General features: G+C 48.3%; 9 protein-coding genes and 1 non-coding gene across 10 annotated transcripts; 4 read left to right on the top strand and 6 right to left on the bottom strand.

Moving 5' to 3' along the window:
* Positions 1-666: 666 nt before the first annotated feature.
* On the top strand, positions 667-1,213 carry FPRO_13935 (uncharacterized protein; the record flags this gene model as incomplete). The annotated part of the gene is made up of 2 exons (XM_031218906.1): positions 667-966; positions 1,019-1,213. The coding sequence occupies 2 exons, from the start codon at positions 667-669 to the stop codon at positions 1,211-1,213; spliced, it is 495 nt and encodes a 164-aa protein (XP_031084717.1).
* A 368-nt stretch (positions 1,214-1,581) lies between these two features.
* FPRO_13936 (uncharacterized protein) lies at positions 1,582-2,409 on the top strand (the record flags this gene model as incomplete). The annotated part of the gene is made up of 1 exon (XM_031218907.1): positions 1,582-2,409. One exon carries the CDS (start codon positions 1,582-1,584, stop codon positions 2,407-2,409), a length of 828 nt encoding a protein of 275 aa, XP_031084718.1.
* Positions 2,410-2,598: 189 nt separating this feature from the next.
* Positions 2,599-3,032, bottom strand: FPRO_13937 (uncharacterized protein; the record flags this gene model as incomplete). The annotated part of the gene is made up of 2 exons (XM_031218908.1): positions 2,599-2,779; positions 2,845-3,032. 2 exons carry the CDS (start codon positions 3,030-3,032, stop codon positions 2,599-2,601), a joined length of 369 nt encoding a protein of 122 aa, XP_031084719.1.
* A 233-nt stretch (positions 3,033-3,265) lies between these two features.
* rrna24 lies at positions 3,266-3,381 on the bottom strand. The gene has a single exon (XR_004093485.1). It is a non-coding gene; the product is annotated as a ribosomal RNA (ribosomal RNA).
* A 118-nt stretch (positions 3,382-3,499) lies between these two features.
* FPRO_13938 (uncharacterized protein) lies at positions 3,500-5,322 on the bottom strand (the record flags this gene model as incomplete). The annotated part of the gene is made up of 5 exons (XM_031218909.1): positions 3,500-3,585; positions 3,670-3,712; positions 3,762-4,550; positions 4,602-4,956; positions 5,006-5,322. 5 exons carry the CDS (start codon positions 5,320-5,322, stop codon positions 3,500-3,502), a joined length of 1,590 nt encoding a protein of 529 aa, XP_031084720.1.
* A 412-nt stretch (positions 5,323-5,734) lies between these two features.
* Positions 5,735-6,952, bottom strand: FPRO_13939 (uncharacterized protein; the record flags this gene model as incomplete). The annotated part of the gene is made up of 2 exons (XM_031218910.1): positions 5,735-6,568; positions 6,623-6,952. 2 exons carry the CDS (start codon positions 6,950-6,952, stop codon positions 5,735-5,737), a joined length of 1,164 nt encoding a protein of 387 aa, XP_031084721.1.
* Positions 6,953-7,593: 641 nt separating this feature from the next.
* On the top strand, positions 7,594-8,406 carry FPRO_13940 (putative alanyl-tRNA synthetase; the record flags this gene model as incomplete). Its single annotated transcript, XM_031218911.1, has 1 exon — positions 7,594-8,406. The coding sequence occupies one exon, from the start codon at positions 7,594-7,596 to the stop codon at positions 8,404-8,406; it is 813 nt and encodes a 270-aa protein (XP_031084722.1).
* Positions 8,407-9,257: 851 nt separating this feature from the next.
* On the bottom strand, positions 9,258-10,017 carry FPRO_13941 (putative cutinase 1 precursor; the record flags this gene model as incomplete). The annotated part of the gene is made up of 2 exons (XM_031218912.1): positions 9,258-9,755; positions 9,823-10,017. The coding sequence occupies 2 exons, from the start codon at positions 10,015-10,017 to the stop codon at positions 9,258-9,260; spliced, it is 693 nt and encodes a 230-aa protein (XP_031084723.1).
* A 1,968-nt stretch (positions 10,018-11,985) lies between these two features.
* FPRO_13942 (uncharacterized protein) lies at positions 11,986-13,281 on the bottom strand (the record flags this gene model as incomplete). Its single annotated transcript, XM_031218913.1, has 1 exon — positions 11,986-13,281. The coding sequence occupies one exon, from the start codon at positions 13,279-13,281 to the stop codon at positions 11,986-11,988; it is 1,296 nt and encodes a 431-aa protein (XP_031084724.1).
* Positions 13,282-14,500: 1,219 nt separating this feature from the next.
* Positions 14,501-17,045, top strand: FPRO_13943 (uncharacterized protein; the record flags this gene model as incomplete). The annotated part of the gene is made up of 3 exons (XM_031218914.1): positions 14,501-16,089; positions 16,150-16,493; positions 16,552-17,045. The coding sequence occupies 3 exons, from the start codon at positions 14,501-14,503 to the stop codon at positions 17,043-17,045; spliced, it is 2,427 nt and encodes an 808-aa protein (XP_031084725.1).
* Positions 17,046-17,954: the final 909 nt, after the last annotated feature.

Genomic DNA, 17,954 nt, shown 5'->3' on the forward strand with positions numbered 1-17,954 from the left:
GCAGCAAGACCCATGACTCGCTCCGCAAGTCGCAGCGCATCGCAATAGATATAAGTTTCGTAAAGCGCGTATTTAGAGTTAAAAGTTTCTCAATACTCGGGATGAACTCACGGAGTGAACCTGAGGCAGTGGATTGTCTCAATTGCGATCTGACGCACGATGAAACCATGCGCGACACTTAGGGATACCCCTGGCTCCTTGACCAAAATGGAGTAACGCCAAGGATGAATTGCGACATTGGCCCAGATCTAACATTTGACGTTTCCGCCAACCGATAAACTATAGTGAATATCAACTAGGGCACTTTCGGATCACCGCTCATCCGGTCTTCAGTTCTACTCCTCGGCAGCGCGAGTATGATCACCAACGAGGATACACTGTTTTACCACGGCGCTTACACCCTAGAATAGGTTCATCCTGAAAATGAAGCATAAAGATACTCCGTGGGAAACGTCTCATGCTCATTTAGCGCCAATGAGAGTCTCTTTTGCGATGTTTCTGTCGCATACAAAGACTCGACGGCACTGCCACTTATTCCATCTTCAGTCTTAATATCACAAACTCAATTCACTTTCACTTCTTACAGCTGGTCTGTTCTACTGCACTCACACCCTCCATCTCGTTCAACATCCGTCCCCTTCAGTGCATCAAATCTCAAACGCAAATATGAAGTTCACCTCTTTCCTTCTTGGCTTCGCTGCCACTGCTATCGCCAGCCCCATCAGCAAGCGCGCTGTCTTCAGCCAGACAACATATTACGATCTCTCCATCAGCGGTGGCACCGCAGGCAACGCCCAGCAAGAAGCTCTGCAGAAGCTTGGCGGTCTGCCAACGGACCTGTCAACGGTTGAAAAGTCTGACTTGGACTTCCTCAACAGTGTCAACCAGATCGCGAATGATGCTGAGGATGAGGCCTTCAACCCTGCTATCGACGCAGCTTCCGGCGAAGCAGCCGATGCTCTTCAGGTAAGGATTTCCATTGAAGATCAATAGAGAGATAATGCTAACTGTTTCGCAGCGCGGAAAGATTAAGAACAAGGTCCTGAAGTTGACCGCTACTATCCTCAAGCTAGAGGCTCAGCAAGCGCAGGGTGAGGATGTCGCTGATAAGCTGGCGGAGGAGAACAAGAAGTTGCAGAACAACATTTCGCAGGATAAGGATGAGGCTGGAAAGGCTTCTACGTTCCTTGCTTTTGATGCGACTACAAGCTAAGAGGATCGAGGAATGGTGGTGAACGGGTTAGTGTCAGTATTATAATAGGCGGGCCTACAAAGTGTATCAAGTAATCCAAACATATTCGGACCAAGAAAACAATCTCAAATTCATTATCAGAGTCACTACAGAGGCGTGGCAAGTACGCGACAAGCCGAGTGCACCTGGAATCGCTATGTGGAGAGAAGGGTATCGTCTAAAACCCCAACCCCCAATGTTCGGCATCTCGGTTGGATGTTCCCGCGAGGCCCAATCTCCATCTCCACACGAAACCCCACGAGCCTACATCATATCTTGCCGTCGCCATTTTCTCTAGGTGATCTTGTCTTTAGTTCCTATGGCACCAGTACAACTACAATTAGTTCACTATGCTCGACTCGGATCAATCTTGGCCTTTATGGGGCAATGACTCCCTCGACGGAGCATTCGATCTCGATACCCCAGGTGACAACGCCGTCGTGACCAAAGTGAATCGCCCTTTCTTATTCGGCTATCGCCCTTCAAACCCAAACGGCCGCGGTATTCTCATCTTCGGAGGTGGAGGATATGTTCAACTCATGGTCGGTCGCGAAGGCGTCGCCGTCGCAAAATGGCTCAACAGTCTTGGCTTCTACGCATTCGTCCTGGTGCATCGCTTCCCTAACAGCGAAACAGGTGCTCAGGCACCGTTGGATGATGGGAGAAGAGCTCTGAAGATCATGACTGAGAGTGGACTTGCGCCAAGGGGTATTAGCATCTGCGGCCTCTCATCTGGCGGTCATCTCGGCGCCGCTCTTCTATCAGAGTATCCTCAAGTCTGGACATCACCAGATCCCGAAATGCCTCAGATCGAGTTTGCCATATTGGGTTACGGCCCTATTTCGACGAATGCAGCGGGCCGTACCATTATTGAGAACAAACCTCCTCTTCCACCAAAGGAAAAACAAGAACTGTACGACGTTGTACAGCCAGATGTTCAGCTCCGATCTCCTGCGCCGCCGGTTTTCATCGTGTACTCCAACAACGATCCAGTTGTACCTGTCGTCAACGCATATCGCTTAGCAGACGCCTTTACAAAAAGCGGAGCACCTGTCGAGTTACACATCTTCGCTGATGCGCCTCACGGGTTTGCGCTGGATAGTCCGAAGGAGCTGCCTGTATCAAAGTGGCCGGTTATGTGCGAAGCATGGCTGAAGCAGAACAATTGGATAGAATGAGTCTTAAAAGTTCCCAGAGCGTAAAGCTATCATAGACTTCCATGGTATCAACACCAAACGCCCAGCAACTGACGTTATGTTTTAAAACAACTTCTTCACCTTCTCACGTCTCTCCTCATCCTCGCCCCATCTATCCTCCCAGAGATCTGATGCCACATACTGCCATCCCATAGGTGCACCACCCATGCTCTATCTAGTCTTCATTTCGTTGAGAGTAACTGGGTTCATGAGTTCATAAAGCTCCAGTATCGGATATCCGTACTTGGACTCCTTTCGTCCAGCGTTAAAGTCTTCATTGTCAATACCAAAAGGCTCGATCGGCACAGAACCTGGCTCATGGCGGGTACTTGGCCGGATCACAGCTATGTGTCTAATAATTAGTTAGTCTAATTATTCTGGTCTCTGGTAAGAGTAGTGTTGGTGTGCTGCACATACGTGCTTGATGAGCGACCGCCTCCACTGCCAGTTTCGTAAAGCCAGAGGCGCAGGACACCGTCTTTTAGACGATAATTGCGATACTCATGGTTCTTTTCTCGGCTGATAATGTTTGCCAAATGTTCGGGCTTGATGGCCAGTAAGACGTCGGTTTCAACTCGCGGAGCGCGGGTCTTTGATGGTGACATTGTTTCTGGCGTAGTACTTGCTAAGTGAGGGAATGTGGAGAAAGGAAGCGAATCGGAAAAGTCTACTCCGTAAGCTGACATCTCTTATCTTATCAGATGCGGAGTATCTGCTCCGGGCCAAGTTGAACTCTATCATCGTGAGCATTTGCTGATCGATGATAGTCAAAACTTGTAATATCTCCACGAGATATACCGAGCCAATACAGCAAAATATTCTTGATCAACTGCAAAAAAACATACAACACCGGGGATTCGCTGGTCGTCACCGACCCAACTACTAATCCAGCGCTTCGCAGCTTGACTATGGGAGAGCAGACGGGATCCCGTATTTTCTACGAGCTATGGTCGTATGTGACATAAGGTGTTACTGTTCATCATCATAAAGATAAACATCACGAACAAGCATCCTCTCAAATGCCTTTGTGTTCAATAGTATTCAACGACCAATTCCCTACTTCTGTAGTAGTTCAATCCTGTCTCTCGTCTGGGAGGAATGATATTTTATGCTTTCGCCTGAGCCGGACATTAAAGTTACTCTGCTTCACGAACCATGCTATATTGAAGTCAGTATCAAGAAGGGGTATCATAAGGTGGTGCTTGCAGATGTTCGAAAGAGCTAGGATAGGAAGAAGCTTACCGTTGTTCAGATGCCAAGTGTTATCCGCCGATGGGAACTCAAGCTAGGCCGATGTCTCAGTAAATGGAACTTCAATCGACATTGAAACTTACCTCGTATCGTCTCAGTAACGCTGGAACCATCTTGTACATCTCGAGCAAACTGATATTCTTTCCAATACAAGTCCTCGAGCCTGCACCGAATGCAAACATATAGTTCTCCATGCGTCTCTTTTGCTCAGTCGAAGCTTCAATCCATCTCGACGGTCTCCATCGATCTGCATCGTGACCGAAGATATCCTTGTTGCGATGTAGAACCCAAGCGTTGACTCCCACAATTGTACCGCTTGGGATATGATGACCGTCGACTTCAAGACCTCGCGCAGGCACAATACGCTCTAGCATGAGACCTGCAGCGGGATGGCATCGAAGAGCTTCTTTAACAACAGCGTTGAGGAAAGGAAGGTCTCGAACTTCGTTCCAACTGACAAGACCATCTTCACGGGCGAATCGGCCAGCCTTTTCTTCCTCCGCAAGCTCAGCCATCAAAGTCTTCATATCAGCGGGGTTCTTCATCAGATAATAAAAGATAGCTCGGAAAGTAATCGCTGTGGTGTCAGAGCCTGCAAACATATTTGCTACGGTCAGAGCGAGCACTCTATCGTTGTTCATGAACTCCGGGTCTTTCTGGTTGGCCTCGAGGAAGCGCGAGAGAAAGTCTCGACGGCCATTGTCTTGGTCGAACTTCATGTCGCCCAGCTTCTCCGGATCAACGCGGGCGAGCATTCGGTTGCGTGCGAATATCGCAACCGGAGAAGATGAATTGGTGAAGCCCCATTTCGTGAGCTGTAGTCTCAGCGGGTTCTTGAGGAGTAAGCTATCAAGGATCGGTAGTTGTCCAACCTATATGGCCGTCAGATTAGTAGACCTTGTCAATGTTATTGGCGTACATACAGGTGCTGCATAGTTGAGCAACCATTCAAGATTTCCAATGATGTTATCCACGTCTTTTCCATGGTCCACGAATCCGAGCCGTTTTGAGTATGTTAGTTCGCCAATGACGTCGAAGGCATAGTATTGTAGCCATGTTCCAAAGTCAAGGACGTCGTTCTGGTTTGCATATCGTTGGTCAAGCTGTTTAAAGAACTCGGTGGTCGTAGAGTCGACGAATGGCTCGAACTGAACGAGGGTACTCATAGCATAAGCATTCGATACGGATCGTCGAAGTTGCGAGTGGAACTTTTCATCTTGTGAGGTGAAGAGCGTGATGAGTCTCTTGCCGCTCTTGTTGATGGTCTGCTGCACCGGGCTACCACTTGTCAATCCGCATCGCTCTTTTCGTCGCCTCGGTGACTTACTAGAAATCTGACTTGGTATATCCCGAGTTATGAGCGTATATTGTCTGGATAGCAGCTGGATCCGCGATCGATACTGTGTTGGGTCCGAGTCTCACGGCGCTGCCGTACTTTTCATGTAGAGCGATCTGCGTCACCTCTGGTCGCCTTCGGTAAACATCGAGAAAGCGCCAGAGGTCCGTGAAAGCCGCTAAAGCTGGCCCGGGGATCCCGTTCAATCCATTGCCGTACTTGTTGAGCACGAGCTTTGTCACAAGGAGTCCGACGAGCGCAGCTGTCAGATACGCCCATGGGTTCTGAAGGAAGAGATCTAGAATCATTCTGCACACTTATCAGAAGAAGTTAATGTTATCTGATACACAGTAATACACCTAAATCAGCGGTCGATCCACTGCTTTTTAACACATTCTACCCCGCGTGATACATGGTTGGTGGTTTCGAAAGGTCAACGGCACTTACAAAGGCATCGGAAGTTTCCATGCGGGGTAATTTCCGAATAACATCACCAAAATATCGGTAACGTTCCGATTTGACTGTTTTATGAAGTATTTTTTGACTGAAAGTTCAGGCCACGGGGATGCTTCGGTATGTTTGGTAAGCTCTTCCCATCAATTGGGCCCTACTGTCGGGGGCCGCTGGACCTTTCAAAGTCATTCGGGACACTGAAAAATCAACCTACATTGTCTAAGGGCCGTTCACGCTACCTTTCTTGCCGTACATAAATACCAAATATTAGCCCCGCGTAATAAACTCTCCAGTCTCCAGAATTCTGTCACCTGGTTTCAGCTTGCAATGCGGTGGCCGTTGCCAGTTCAGAACCGTCTTGCCTTGTTCTAACCACTTTTTTCTCTCCGTACTCCAGAGCATTAAAAGCTTTGTAGCAGGTTTACCGTCGTAGTATACGAACGTTTCGGAAAGTGGTGGTTGAGGAATATCAGGCCAGTCGATGAAGTTGGGCGCTTCTGTGTAGGTAGTGATCTGTTTGCCTCTGCGACGCTTCTCAGACCACTCTCTGAGGACCTTACGAAACTCCGAGACCGGGTGGTCAAGTCGGACATCTGGGTGCTGGACCCATTCCTTCTGTTCAATTTCCAGAACGTTTTGCTTCTCGTGCCGGACAGCACGCAGTGTTTCGTCGCGAGTGATGATCTCATAAATAGTGAAAATGATACCCTTGATATCATTGCGCGATTCGGCGTAGCCAGGTTCTCCAATCCGAACTGAGAAGTTAAAGTCAAACATCTTTATGGAATCTGCTTCCTCGTCGATAAGAAGGTTGCGGGGAGCGATGTCTTGGTGAGCGATGCCAAGATTCAAATTAAGCTCATCGACAGCGGCAACCAACTGAGTCAGCCATTTGAGTTTGAACATCCGAGTTTTATTCTCCTCAAGCGTCCCTCCAGGAACGTATTCGTTTGTAAAACCCACGCAACGACCCTCAATGTCATCCACAACGATCTTGTCGAAGGCCACGATATGTGGATGTTTTGGCAAACGCATCCAAAGATTCATCTCATGCCATACATAAGATAGGCGCTGGTCAAGAAAGTAATACTTGAACACGAGCTATGACTATTTTTAGACCCTCGATATCCATGCCAGTCTCTGGGAGGTGCTTACCTTCTTGTCTGGATCCGAGGATCGTAGGCATCTCACAAGATCCACCAGTGGGCCTAGTCGGTCAAGCTCTTCCAGTTCTGACCTCGAAATCGCCTCAATTCCGTCCGGACGCTCGGTCGCTTCCAGAGGAGGGTGATATGGGCATCGAGCATTGTCGTCTTTCTGATCAGTGGATGTTGAGACTAAATCACCTTGTGGTGAAACCCAGATCTCAAAGATATCGGCTGCGATATTATCGATATGTTTCTGAATGTGTTCGATTGCTGGATCTTCTGACTCCAGCTCTTCATCCATAGTGACGGATACAAGGCGACGTTGGTCCCAATCCATGATGTGCCAAGTGCTCGGGCCCCCCGGAAAAATATTACCGCTGGGAGCGAAGAATCTCTCTTTCGGCTTCAGCATCGTGAGTTCGTGGGGCCACAAATGATGATAGTTCTCAGCAAGTATAGGTCAAAAGAAATCAGAATTGGAAGTAAAAGAGGGTGATTGAGACTGATGATGTGAGGTTGAATCGCGAGAGTCTCCATCGTTTTGGTACGCGAAACATCTCAGCCGCATGCAACAGGCGGCGTATTAAAACAATTCTAGCCGCTCAGCCACAGCACAACCTAGACCACCAGATGCATGGCTATAGATACGTAAATGATCTCATGGAGCTCTTTCAATGAATATCCGTCAAACACAGTCACATACTAAGTAGGCTTCATATTTATTTATTCTATTTGATACTTTTTGTTTCCAAAAGTGACGATAGCAACAAATACCTTCTTCTCTAGGTTAGGCTGTGTTGCACTAACAATTAGATAAGCGATAAGCTGTAAAGGCGCGCCCTGTAATTCACTGAAACCTAAGCACTAAACCCCCTCTGTTTTAGTGCTCGCCTCTCTCATTCGTTCAGTTATTTCCTCTTCCGCCCTCGCATATTTCCATCTCCCTCATCATCTCGATTTCTTCTTCACACTCACAAAATGGCATCAGCAGCACGAACTGTGCTGACTTTCCAGCGCAATGCAAAGCTCCATTCTTTACAGACACTCATTACGGCAATTCGGCCATTTGGCAGTTTGGAAACTGAGAATCGTGAGCTATTTAAGCAGGGCACCGATGAAGATTATGCAGTCGTCACAGAAGAGACAATCTTTCATCCTCAAGGAGGAGGTCAGCCTTCGGATGTCGGAAAGATGACAGATGAGTCTGGAGCGTCGTTCACTGTTGCATCTGCTCGTATGGATGCTGTTCGTGATGGCCAGGTCTTGCATTTCGGAAGATTTGACTCGGACAAGAAGTTCACAGAAGGACATAAAGTCACGCAAGAAATTGACGTTGAGAAACGTCTTCTCTACTCGCGATATCACACTGCCGGCCATGTTCTCGGCTCAGCAGTCAACCACCTCCTCAAAGATACGGTCGAAGGTTTCGAAGAGTTGAAAGCCTCTCACTTCCCCGACTCCGCATCATGCGAATTCCAAGGCCTCATCGACGGAAAGCACAAAGAGCCCATCCAAAAGAAAGTGGACGAATTCGTGGCCGCCAAGATGCCAGTTGAGATTGACTGGTGGGACGCCGAAGAGTTTCGCAAGAATGGTCTTGAACACCTCACCCCCGACGCAAGCTTTTTGGGCCCCGGAGAGACCAAGTTTCGTGTTGTGAGGATCGTTGGAGCGGAGGTTTATCCATGCGGTGGAACGCATGTTGACACCACGGATTTATGTGGTGAGACGACGGTTAAGAAGATTGCGAGGAGTAAGGGAAAGTCAAAGGTTAGCTATTTGGTGAAATGAGGCAGTAGAGTATAGACATCATAGACTAGACAATGCCTAAAAATAGACCACGTGTTCGGCAGACAAAAAGCTGACAGTGTTCTCCGACCTGAGATCTTTGTATCAAGACACCGAGGGGTGTTTTCTCGTTATTGATTAAGCTTATTCTGCTCGAGAACCCGTGCGGTAACAACCTAATTTCCAGATCATTCAACACGATATGGAATGAGAAGTGGCTCAATGCTACGGTGGCTTTCGCCAAGTTATCAAATATTACGACCCCCCACTAACGATGCAATGCAAATAAGAAATGTGCAATCCCACGCAAAAGCTGATTCCTCCAATGTGAGAGCTTTGTCGCAAGTCAAGTCAGATCTCACAGTTACCGAACAAGTATTTCCTCACAAGTGTACCTATCATGCTTGGCAATTCCCCCACCGTCAGATGTATCGTCACATGGGGCCTACCATATGCAATGCGTGCATGGCAACCCCTGCAGCATGGAACCCCTGGCCGGCACCTCAGACACTTCCGATACAACATGCAGGGGACAAGATGGGACGAAACTGCCAATTGCGATGTGGCTTGCTCGTATTGATCCATTTTCTGAGAATGTGATATATCGAATGTCATCTTTTCTCAACTGTCATCTTGCGCAATGATAATGGTCAGCAATTTGTCACGGCAGTTCACGTTCCGGGGGCAAGTCTTTTGCAAGTCAATGCGATTGCGCTATCGTATTGAGTCTCAGTGTCCATGGTCACTAAAGCCATTCCTCCATGAAGTAGATACAAACAAAAACTAATGGAAACCGTAAGCCTCATAAAATACAAGAACAGGCCAGCCTAGTCCTTCTCCCTCCATCAACTCGCTTAGGCGGCTCCAGCAGCATCAGCCTTCTGGATCAGGAACTCGGGAGCACCGTTGGAAGCATCGCTCTGGTAGGCCAAGTGAGGAGCAGCAACGATGAGAGAGCCAGTGCAGACAAGATCACCAGTGTTGCAGAAGACCTTGGTGCGGTCCTCGGGATAGCTGGGGATCTTTCCGCGGTTCTGGAGGTTCTTGGTGTATCCAAAGAGAACAACTCCAGCGATCTTCTCACGAATACCGGCATCAACGTCGGTGACACTGGCAGCGGCGAGAGCAGCACCCTGGCTGTAGCCTCCAGCGATGAGAACAGCATCAGGACATTTCTGGTTAGCGTCGTTGAAGTGGCCCAGCATCTCGCGAATAGCAGCGCTAGAAGTTCCACGAGGAAGAGCGTTGTCACCGAGGGTAGCACGGTAAGCACCGCCAACGCCCTGGATCCAGACACCGTTCTTGCCGTACTTGGCTTCGAGCTTTGAAGCAACGCGGGGACCGAGAGTACCCTTAATAAGAGAGTTAGTTATGATCTGTCACTTGGGGGAGTTGGTGGGGGTGAAAAAGGGCACTAACAAGGTTGCCGGCTTCAGTGGAGCCACGAGCGTAGATGAAGATGACGCCAGGGCATGAACCGCTGTTGCCGTTGGCAAGATCGTTGCGGGTGATGCTGCCGCCTAGCTGGCGAGCCTCGAGAGCAGCGGCATCCTGACCAGCGGGAAGAGCAGAGGCGGTGGCGGCGAGAAGAGTAGAGATGATGGAGAACTTCATTTTGGCGGTTGAGGAGAAGAAGAATCGAAGACAGATGAGTTGGATTTGAAAGAAAGGCTGTTGAGTGAGTGAATGACTGAGAGGCTTGATTTCATTCCATCAACATCGAGGCCATCGTAGGTATTTATCTAAAATGTAACTTCCATCTTCCGTGCTTTCGCAAGCCTAACGCTTTTGGAATAACTTGGAGTACAGACGATGGATCACTTTTCGGTACCATCAGCAACGAACAAGAAGCAAAGATCAAAGCAACCTCTCTATCTCCCGGAAACAAATTAAGAGCACACACCACCAAACCCGTTCGTTCTCAAACCTATCACCATGCATCCCACCAATGTCAACTCCCGAGTCATGCAAGAAGCCCTTGTCTGCCGCCGCCAAAACCAGTAGTCTCTTCGCAAGCACTCATCAAAACGGGAAATGAGCCCCGTTACGCCAAGTCAAGACCACTCCACTGATCATCGAAACAGAGCAATATGGCAGTATGAAACGGCGCCCTATGACCACGTTGCTGGGAACCGGTGTGCGCCGCTTTGACAGTTGCTTTTTTAGACAGGGACCTGAAACCACTGACTTGGTGGATGGCCTCAGGAGGGTGACCGTGGCAGTGCGCATTTATTCCCGGTTTCATACTAAAACCCGCTAACGTGGTCAGCCCATACCGATTCGAGCTTGACGAGTCTTGGATGTCAGGAATGTAAAATGACCTCGGTTCGGTAAGTTCCATGCACGCTATTTGCACAAGTGCAAGGTTGTATTGGCTACGTAAATGCCAGATTGCGGGTAGTTCAGCGCTAGAGCATTAAAAACAGGCCCCTCGTTGACGGGAATTTGAGTTTTCGATAGATTGCGATGGTCGACAAGGTCATGGTGACTATGACTTCTAGTTTCAGTCTAACAGGTTTTAGCGTTCTCGTGTTGTAGTTGAAACTGGCTTGTTTGATCCCTTGGGCTTGGACAGGTGAGGCTTCATGACTCGGTATGAACTGATGATCGTCTTGTGCTCGGACACTAGAAGGTGTCAAGAACGCTCGACCGGGCTGTCGTTCCGATAGCGGAATATGTCAAGTATGTCTAAAAGTATGTCTAATTTTGGTTTGGGAGAACGACGCCAGTAGAGATGTTAGCACAGTTGGGACAACATCTTGGATCGACATACAGTGTCTACACTACAGCATCCTTAGGTTGATGATCATTCCGGTTTCCGAACAACGCCAAGATTCCATGATCGCGAGAAACACCGTATTGGCTCTAGACTGATTCGACTGACTTGTCTCACTACCATCCTGATTTCGAGGCTGTGAACCGAGGCTCATCGGTGCTGTTGTTATTCTGAGGGGAAGTAATATGGAATTTCAGTACCAGCTTCAAGTTAACAACATTTCGTTCCGAGCCGAGGCTCATGAATATATTAATTCAACACCATCTTCAGTCTCGAACTCACCACCAGTTCAACTTTACCGAGGCCTACCCTCAGATAAATGAAGTCAGCTCTGTTTCATCACCACTTTGATCAGCCCCGGCACCAATAGCTATACTGGGTCGCATCCTTCGGGAGCCTTAGCTCCGTTGTCACTAAAGTTTAGTCTCAGCTCCCACCTGACTGGTACCGAGGTCTATCACTTTTGAGGTAAGGCCATCCCAGCCTTCAGGTTCCAAATGCCTCTCGCAGGATTCTAATGGTGTGAACCCCGCAAAGTGAATCGAATGTGAACCAATTGAGCCAGTCTCACTTAGCTCAGCCATCACATCTTAATTCGCGACAATTACCATTCGCAGGTTAGTGAAATGCAAGCTTAATTTGTTGTCTAAATCCATGGCAGCTCATGAACGAACGATTTCTTGATATAGAATATTAACGTTTAACGATACAGCCGAACGAGTTTCGAAAACGGTCGCAAAACCTAAGCCTCGGTAAGAAATCAGAGTTGTCCAGTATTGTCCAGTACCTCCTCAAATTCAATCCCACTACGGGCCGCGCTGGGTCATAAACTGCTGTACGCTTGGAGGCAGCCAAGATGAAAGCTCTATGTTGGCAGCTTCACAAGCCGAGGCATACGTCCTTTCCCAATCATCCCCATCATCTCGCCATTCTTTGTCAAACTCCGTGATAACTACCTTTTTCAAGTGAGGAAATGCCTGGGCCGAGATATTGATGGACTGCACAACCTCGCCATGTACCAACGGATATGCGCTTCCCATTAGGCCGAACTCCTTGATGGATCTTGGAAGCAAGTGACAAAGCCTTTGTGTACGCAGGCGATCCTGCTCCCATCGGCGATGCAGCATACTGCTGTCGATGTACAGTGTCTCAAGGACCTTCATCATTGAGAGATCTTGGATCACTATTTCACCAGGGTCATCGAACGCAATACCAGGATAGTCGAGTATGAGGTGTTTGAGCGTGTCGCTTCTCAGCATCAAGAGATCCTCGATCTTGTACGTGCGACCTGTTTGTTGACTCACGTTATTAGAACGTTGCCAATACTTTGGTGCACTAAACCGCAAGGTTTGTAGTTTTGGAAAGCCACGTATCAAGAAAGTCATTCGACCGATGTGAATCATGCATGATCTCAGTGTAAGTTCTTTGACATTGTCGTGATAAAGGGTTGCCGTCGACGTTTTGAAGTTGAGCAGTTCGATTCTTTCCAATCGAGGTGCTGCGTGCAAGAGACCAGCCAGTCCGCCCATGCCGTACAAATATGTGGTGTATAAATTCCCTGAAAAGCCTATAGTTAGTTCCATCAAATTCAGGAGACACCCAGACTGGGTCTTCGAGAAGTCCTGGTCCGTCTGGACATAAACCTCAAGCTTGGTGAGCGTTGGTGTTAAAGAGAGAACAGCAGGCATGATGGAATCGAAGACCTCGGCGATCAATTTCCACCTTGCTCCGGCGTAGTGTATTCTATTCTCGAATTGTTTATAATATCCAAGACGCAGAGACGTCATTACGTCCCCGTTCACATAGAGCTCCTTGACAGATTGACCAAGAGCTGGGGTTTCATCAATGGTATTGATGAAACCAAGGAAATCATACCCCGTCGGTCTATGATACAAGTGCGTATGGGATATACGCTTGAGTTTCTGGCATGTCAGAGATAAGGCGAGTAGACATTTTCTGTCAAAAGCCGGGTTTGACCATTCGGAGCTTAAGAAGTATCGAGGAGAGGGGCTATTGCTGCAGCAGGGACAAAAGTGCTGGCATATTATGTCAATCGTCTCTTCAGGCAAAGAGAGAAGATGGGTGAAAGGTGAGGTTGCCATGGTTGTTTGCTAATATGAAAAGGTGAGAAATGAAAGACGACGATAAATATGGGTTTGGATCTTTTATTATAATATTTATGTTCTTTACCTTTATGCTATGGGTCTGAACTCTCTTTTAACCTCTTAACCTTATGGCACATTCTCTTTTAGTGATGTTGATTGGGCATCTTTTAGGATTCCCGAAAAGCCTGAGGTTAATTCCACTTAGCTTGGGTAAGCCGTCGCGACCCGTGAATCCTATTCGGTCTTTTGTTAATCTCACGGCTGGTCTTTGGCTTTCTATGAAGGTGTATCTTGTCTTGAGCTACCTTTACAGTTTTGTGAGGCATAAGTAAAATGTGTTTAATATGCCCACTCAACACAGGGTAAGCAACTGTGCCAGAATACTACGTCATCACTCAAACTTAACCAATCACTTGTGAGGCACAGGAAGACCAATCTTAAGAAGAAAAAACCTAATGTGTTAATTTTACCGAAACGCCGAGATCTATCTGACGAGTGGCAGAAGTTGAGGGCATCATCAATCAATCTACGTAGTATCAGTCAGCAGAAAAGTCTCCGGATCAATGATCTCTCTCCTCTCTCATGCATTTCTATTTCGAGATCCGGGTCATCTAAAACTCCGGCCGCCCGACGCCTCCCGTGTCGTTTTTGCACCAAAATCTCACTGCATAACCAGCCTCGCTCTCCTAACTCAGAGGGGGGAATTTGGGGGCCGTCAATTTAAACCAGGGGCAGGGACAAAATCCTCCTCACTTCTCCCCCATTAGTAGACAAACACTGTCTTTTTATTTCTGTCATATAGGATGTAGTGAAACTCCGAGTGGCCCCATCACATTAACCGAACCGCTCTTACTGGCCTTCTCCCTTCAACGCTGATCCTTCGGCGCAGCCACGACGGTATTGGGTAGGATATTCTCTGCAAAAAGTAAAAAAAGAAATCGGATGACGAAATACCAATGATACCTTATTGAAACCTGGAAGAAGGACATTTCTTCAGATTACAAATGCATTCTCTCTCTCTAAGCCTTTTCTGAATAACTAATCCTCTGAAGGATTCTCATGGTCTCCATAAGGCTGGCCACAAAAGTTCGTAACCGAGCTTGTCGCGTGTCTTGCTTGACTAGAAATCCACGCGTTTGATTGGTAGGGCTGATCTGTCTGCCTTGGATACCTCCCAAGTTTCTCCGCATCAGCCTTTGCTGGTGAGCCATTCACCATGGGCTGCTTTAGTCGCTTTTCGGGGTGGAAGCTCACAGCCGTGTATCTCACCATTCTCGTGAGCACGCTCACGACGCTCCTCTTCGTCACGCTTTTCGTGTCGCTGTTTGCGCTGAAGCGTGACGATGGAGATGATGCGCTTACCAGTGGGAGGGATGCTGGCGATGCGCTGGGCCAGAGTGTTTTGTACAAGGGGAATTGCGATACAACTTCGAAAGCGAACTTGTGGATTCATTTGCTCATCAATATCGTGAGTACTGGCATTTTGGCGTCGTCCAACTTCTTCATGCAAGGTCTAGTTGCGCCGACGCGAGCTGAAGTCGACGCTGCGCATCGCTCGGGTCATTGGTTAGAGATTGGCGTTCAATCACTAAAGAACTTTCGTTTTCTGGGCTGGCGAAAAGTCCTCTTCTGGTCTCTATTTTCCATGAGCTCTGTCCCACTTCATCTCGTCTTCAACGGCTGCGTGCTCGAGAGTAAAGGCACCAATGGCTTCACAGTCATGATCGGCTCCCAGGAACTCACCCAAGGAGGCTGGAAGGGACTTCCCTCAATCACAGCAGCCTACTTCGATAGATTGAACTACAGCGATCAATCACAGGGCGACGGTAACCCCGAGTCTCTGGAGAAGCTAAAGCCCATCAATGACTCTTTCGTGGTTAACTCGACGAGTGAAAACTGGGTTGAACTCGAGCTTTCCGAATGTATTCATCGATACAATAACCCAGAACAAGCCTTGACACATTGGCGACATTTAATAATGATAATCTACGACTATGATGACATATACCGAAACGAAACAGTTGGCTGGAAACGAGCTGATGTGCTGATGAATACGACAAACACAACCGATCTCAACGTCATGAATCCTCTTTGGTCAGTGGACGCATTTACACGCACCGGAAGGACATCTGAGGCGAGCGGGAGTAACAATCAGTACATGTCAAACCCTGAACCCAGTTATCTGGTGTCTACTCTGCCAGATGGATATGGCAACACTGGACCACCCTCGCGCTCTTACATGAACGTCTACGGAATGTGGGATATGCAAGGTACGCGGAATGTCTTCGACCCCCAATCCGGTGCCATCATCACAGACCCAACAGTTTTCAAGTCCAAGTATCGTGTTATGCAGGTTGATCGGTGCTACTCGGAGAAGTACGAGGCGCCCTGTCGTTTAAGTATAGCGAACAGCCTCTTGCTCATTGTATGCATCATGTGTCTCTTCAAGACCGTTCTATGCCTTTTGGTTCTGAAGCTTCGTGTTTGGGGGGATGAGAATCCGCTCATGACGCCGGGAGATGCGATTGCGTCGTTTATTTCGAGGCCAGATGAGGAGACGAGGGGGATGTGTACTTTGACTATGGAGGATCTGAGAAAGACGGCGAAACCTACGCCGACTAGGTTGGGGGAGACGAATCAGAATTATAAGTGGCTGCAAGGACCGAGGCAGTGGCAGAACAACTCACCTCGCAGGTTTGGAAAGGCTGTTCCTCGAAACATCTGGGTCCTGTCATCTCTGCTCATTGGATGTTCTCTCATCGTGGCTTCCGTCATGCTAAACATCGCCATCCAGGGTCAAGCTCTGTAAGTCAATCTCCATCTATCAGCAGTAAGTACGCATGAAAGGCCTAACCCCATCAACAGGAAAAACTCCAAATTCATGCACGCGCCGCAAAACGAAGATGTGAAGAACGACCAGCTAGCTCGCCTTCCTCTCATCTCACTCACCATGGTTGCCAACACGCCGCAGCTCATCCTCTCCATCTGCTACCTCGCGTACAACGGCCTCTTCACACGAATGCTAGCCGAGTTTGAATGGTCAAAGTACAGTATTGCATTTCGTTCTCTGCGAGTCACTGAACCGCGCGGGTCGCAGAACGCGACGTATCGTCTTCAGCTTCCTTATCGGTTCTCGATCCCTTTGATCATAATTAGTATTGGGCTTCACTGGGTCTACTCCAACTGCATTTACGTGAGCAATTACGAAGGTAAGCATACTTACCCCAAATGGTTAGCTGTCCAGATTAAAGTGCTGACACACGATAGCATACGCCCCTGGATATCCGTATAGCAGAACCGTCACAGTCGGCCTTCAATTCTCATCCAAGGCTATCTTGGTTGGTCTCTTGGTATCGATCGGTGTCGCCATCACGCCACTCTTCCTCGCCTTTGTCAAACTACCAGGTGTGATGGTTATCGCTGGCGCAAACTCGGCAGTCATATCCGCAGCCTGCCACTACCCCTCTACAAAACTCAAATCCCTTAGCCGTGCAACGTCCAAGATGAGCATGAGGAGCAACGAGTACGACAGCATGAGCGCTCGACTGATAGGCGATGAAGAAGTAGAAGAACTCAGGGACGTGTCGAGGCGAAAGATCAAATGGGGAAGGATGTCGATGGGCAAGAGTGACGAGAGCTCAGTCGGACATCTCGGCTTCGGTACGGAGGAGCTTGATATCGAGAAGCCAGTAGAAGGAGAGTATTACAGTGGCGTGAAAGACGTCTATGACGAAGGATTGAGGAGAATGCGGGTGTTGTAATGATAACAGAAGTTCTGGACGGAATCCTTCTGATGGATTGTACTACTAGTAACGTTACGCGCTGGATAAAATCGGTGGCGAATAGCCTATTAGATAGATTCTTGTACATAAAATAATAATTTCCATGATTATCACTGGCTGCTTGCCTCCTCTCCCCAGAAATTAGTGGCTGCATTCCTTGTGACAGATTTGGAAGTATTAAAGGTCGTAACACGATGAATTGAGAAATGACCTTCCCCACGAACGTTAACCTAAGGCTATTCTTATCGTAGCATGGGGTCGTGATGGATAAGGGACCGGCAAACCGGCATCGGCGTCTAATAAGTCGCCCGCATCCAAAACAGAAGTTCCTCAGCTTCGATAGCGCACTAGAACACGTTGGTGTTGTATCGAGCGGCCGATCTAGCAACGGGACGCCGATAGCCGTATTTCCATATCTGTGCCACCTCTTGAGCGCGAGTGGCTTATCTTTCGCCTCTTACGTATGAGCCGTTGGACGTTAGCGGTTCTATTCCCGTGCAAGACCCGCGTCAGCACGCGTGTAAAATCTCACGGGCTTTTCTTGATGCGACAACGTGTATTTGCGAAATTACAAGATTAAGCATATGAAGCCCCCCAGAATTGCTAATATCAACGATTAATACCATCGGCACTTGAACGTGTCTCTCGGCTAACTCGGCGATAGATGGCTTGATAGACCAGGGTCTGAAAATGGGACTGACTGCCCAATCCAGCGCGACCTCGGCTGATCTAGCCGGTCTTGGCAGGTCACCTCGCACCAATGCCGATTTACCAGGACCTTTTGTTGCTAACACGCAGCCAAAGACGCGTGATCTTGCGGGGAAGGGGGGGCCAGAGGCAAAAGGTGCTGTTAATACTCCGTAGGGGACATGTCACTGGCTTGCAATT

This window comes from Fusarium proliferatum (assembly GCF_900067095.1).
Source record: "Fusarium proliferatum ET1 genome assembly, contig: FPRO_scaffold008, whole genome shotgun sequence".
Classification (NCBI taxonomy): domain Eukaryota; kingdom Fungi; phylum Ascomycota; class Sordariomycetes; order Hypocreales; family Nectriaceae; genus Fusarium; species Fusarium proliferatum.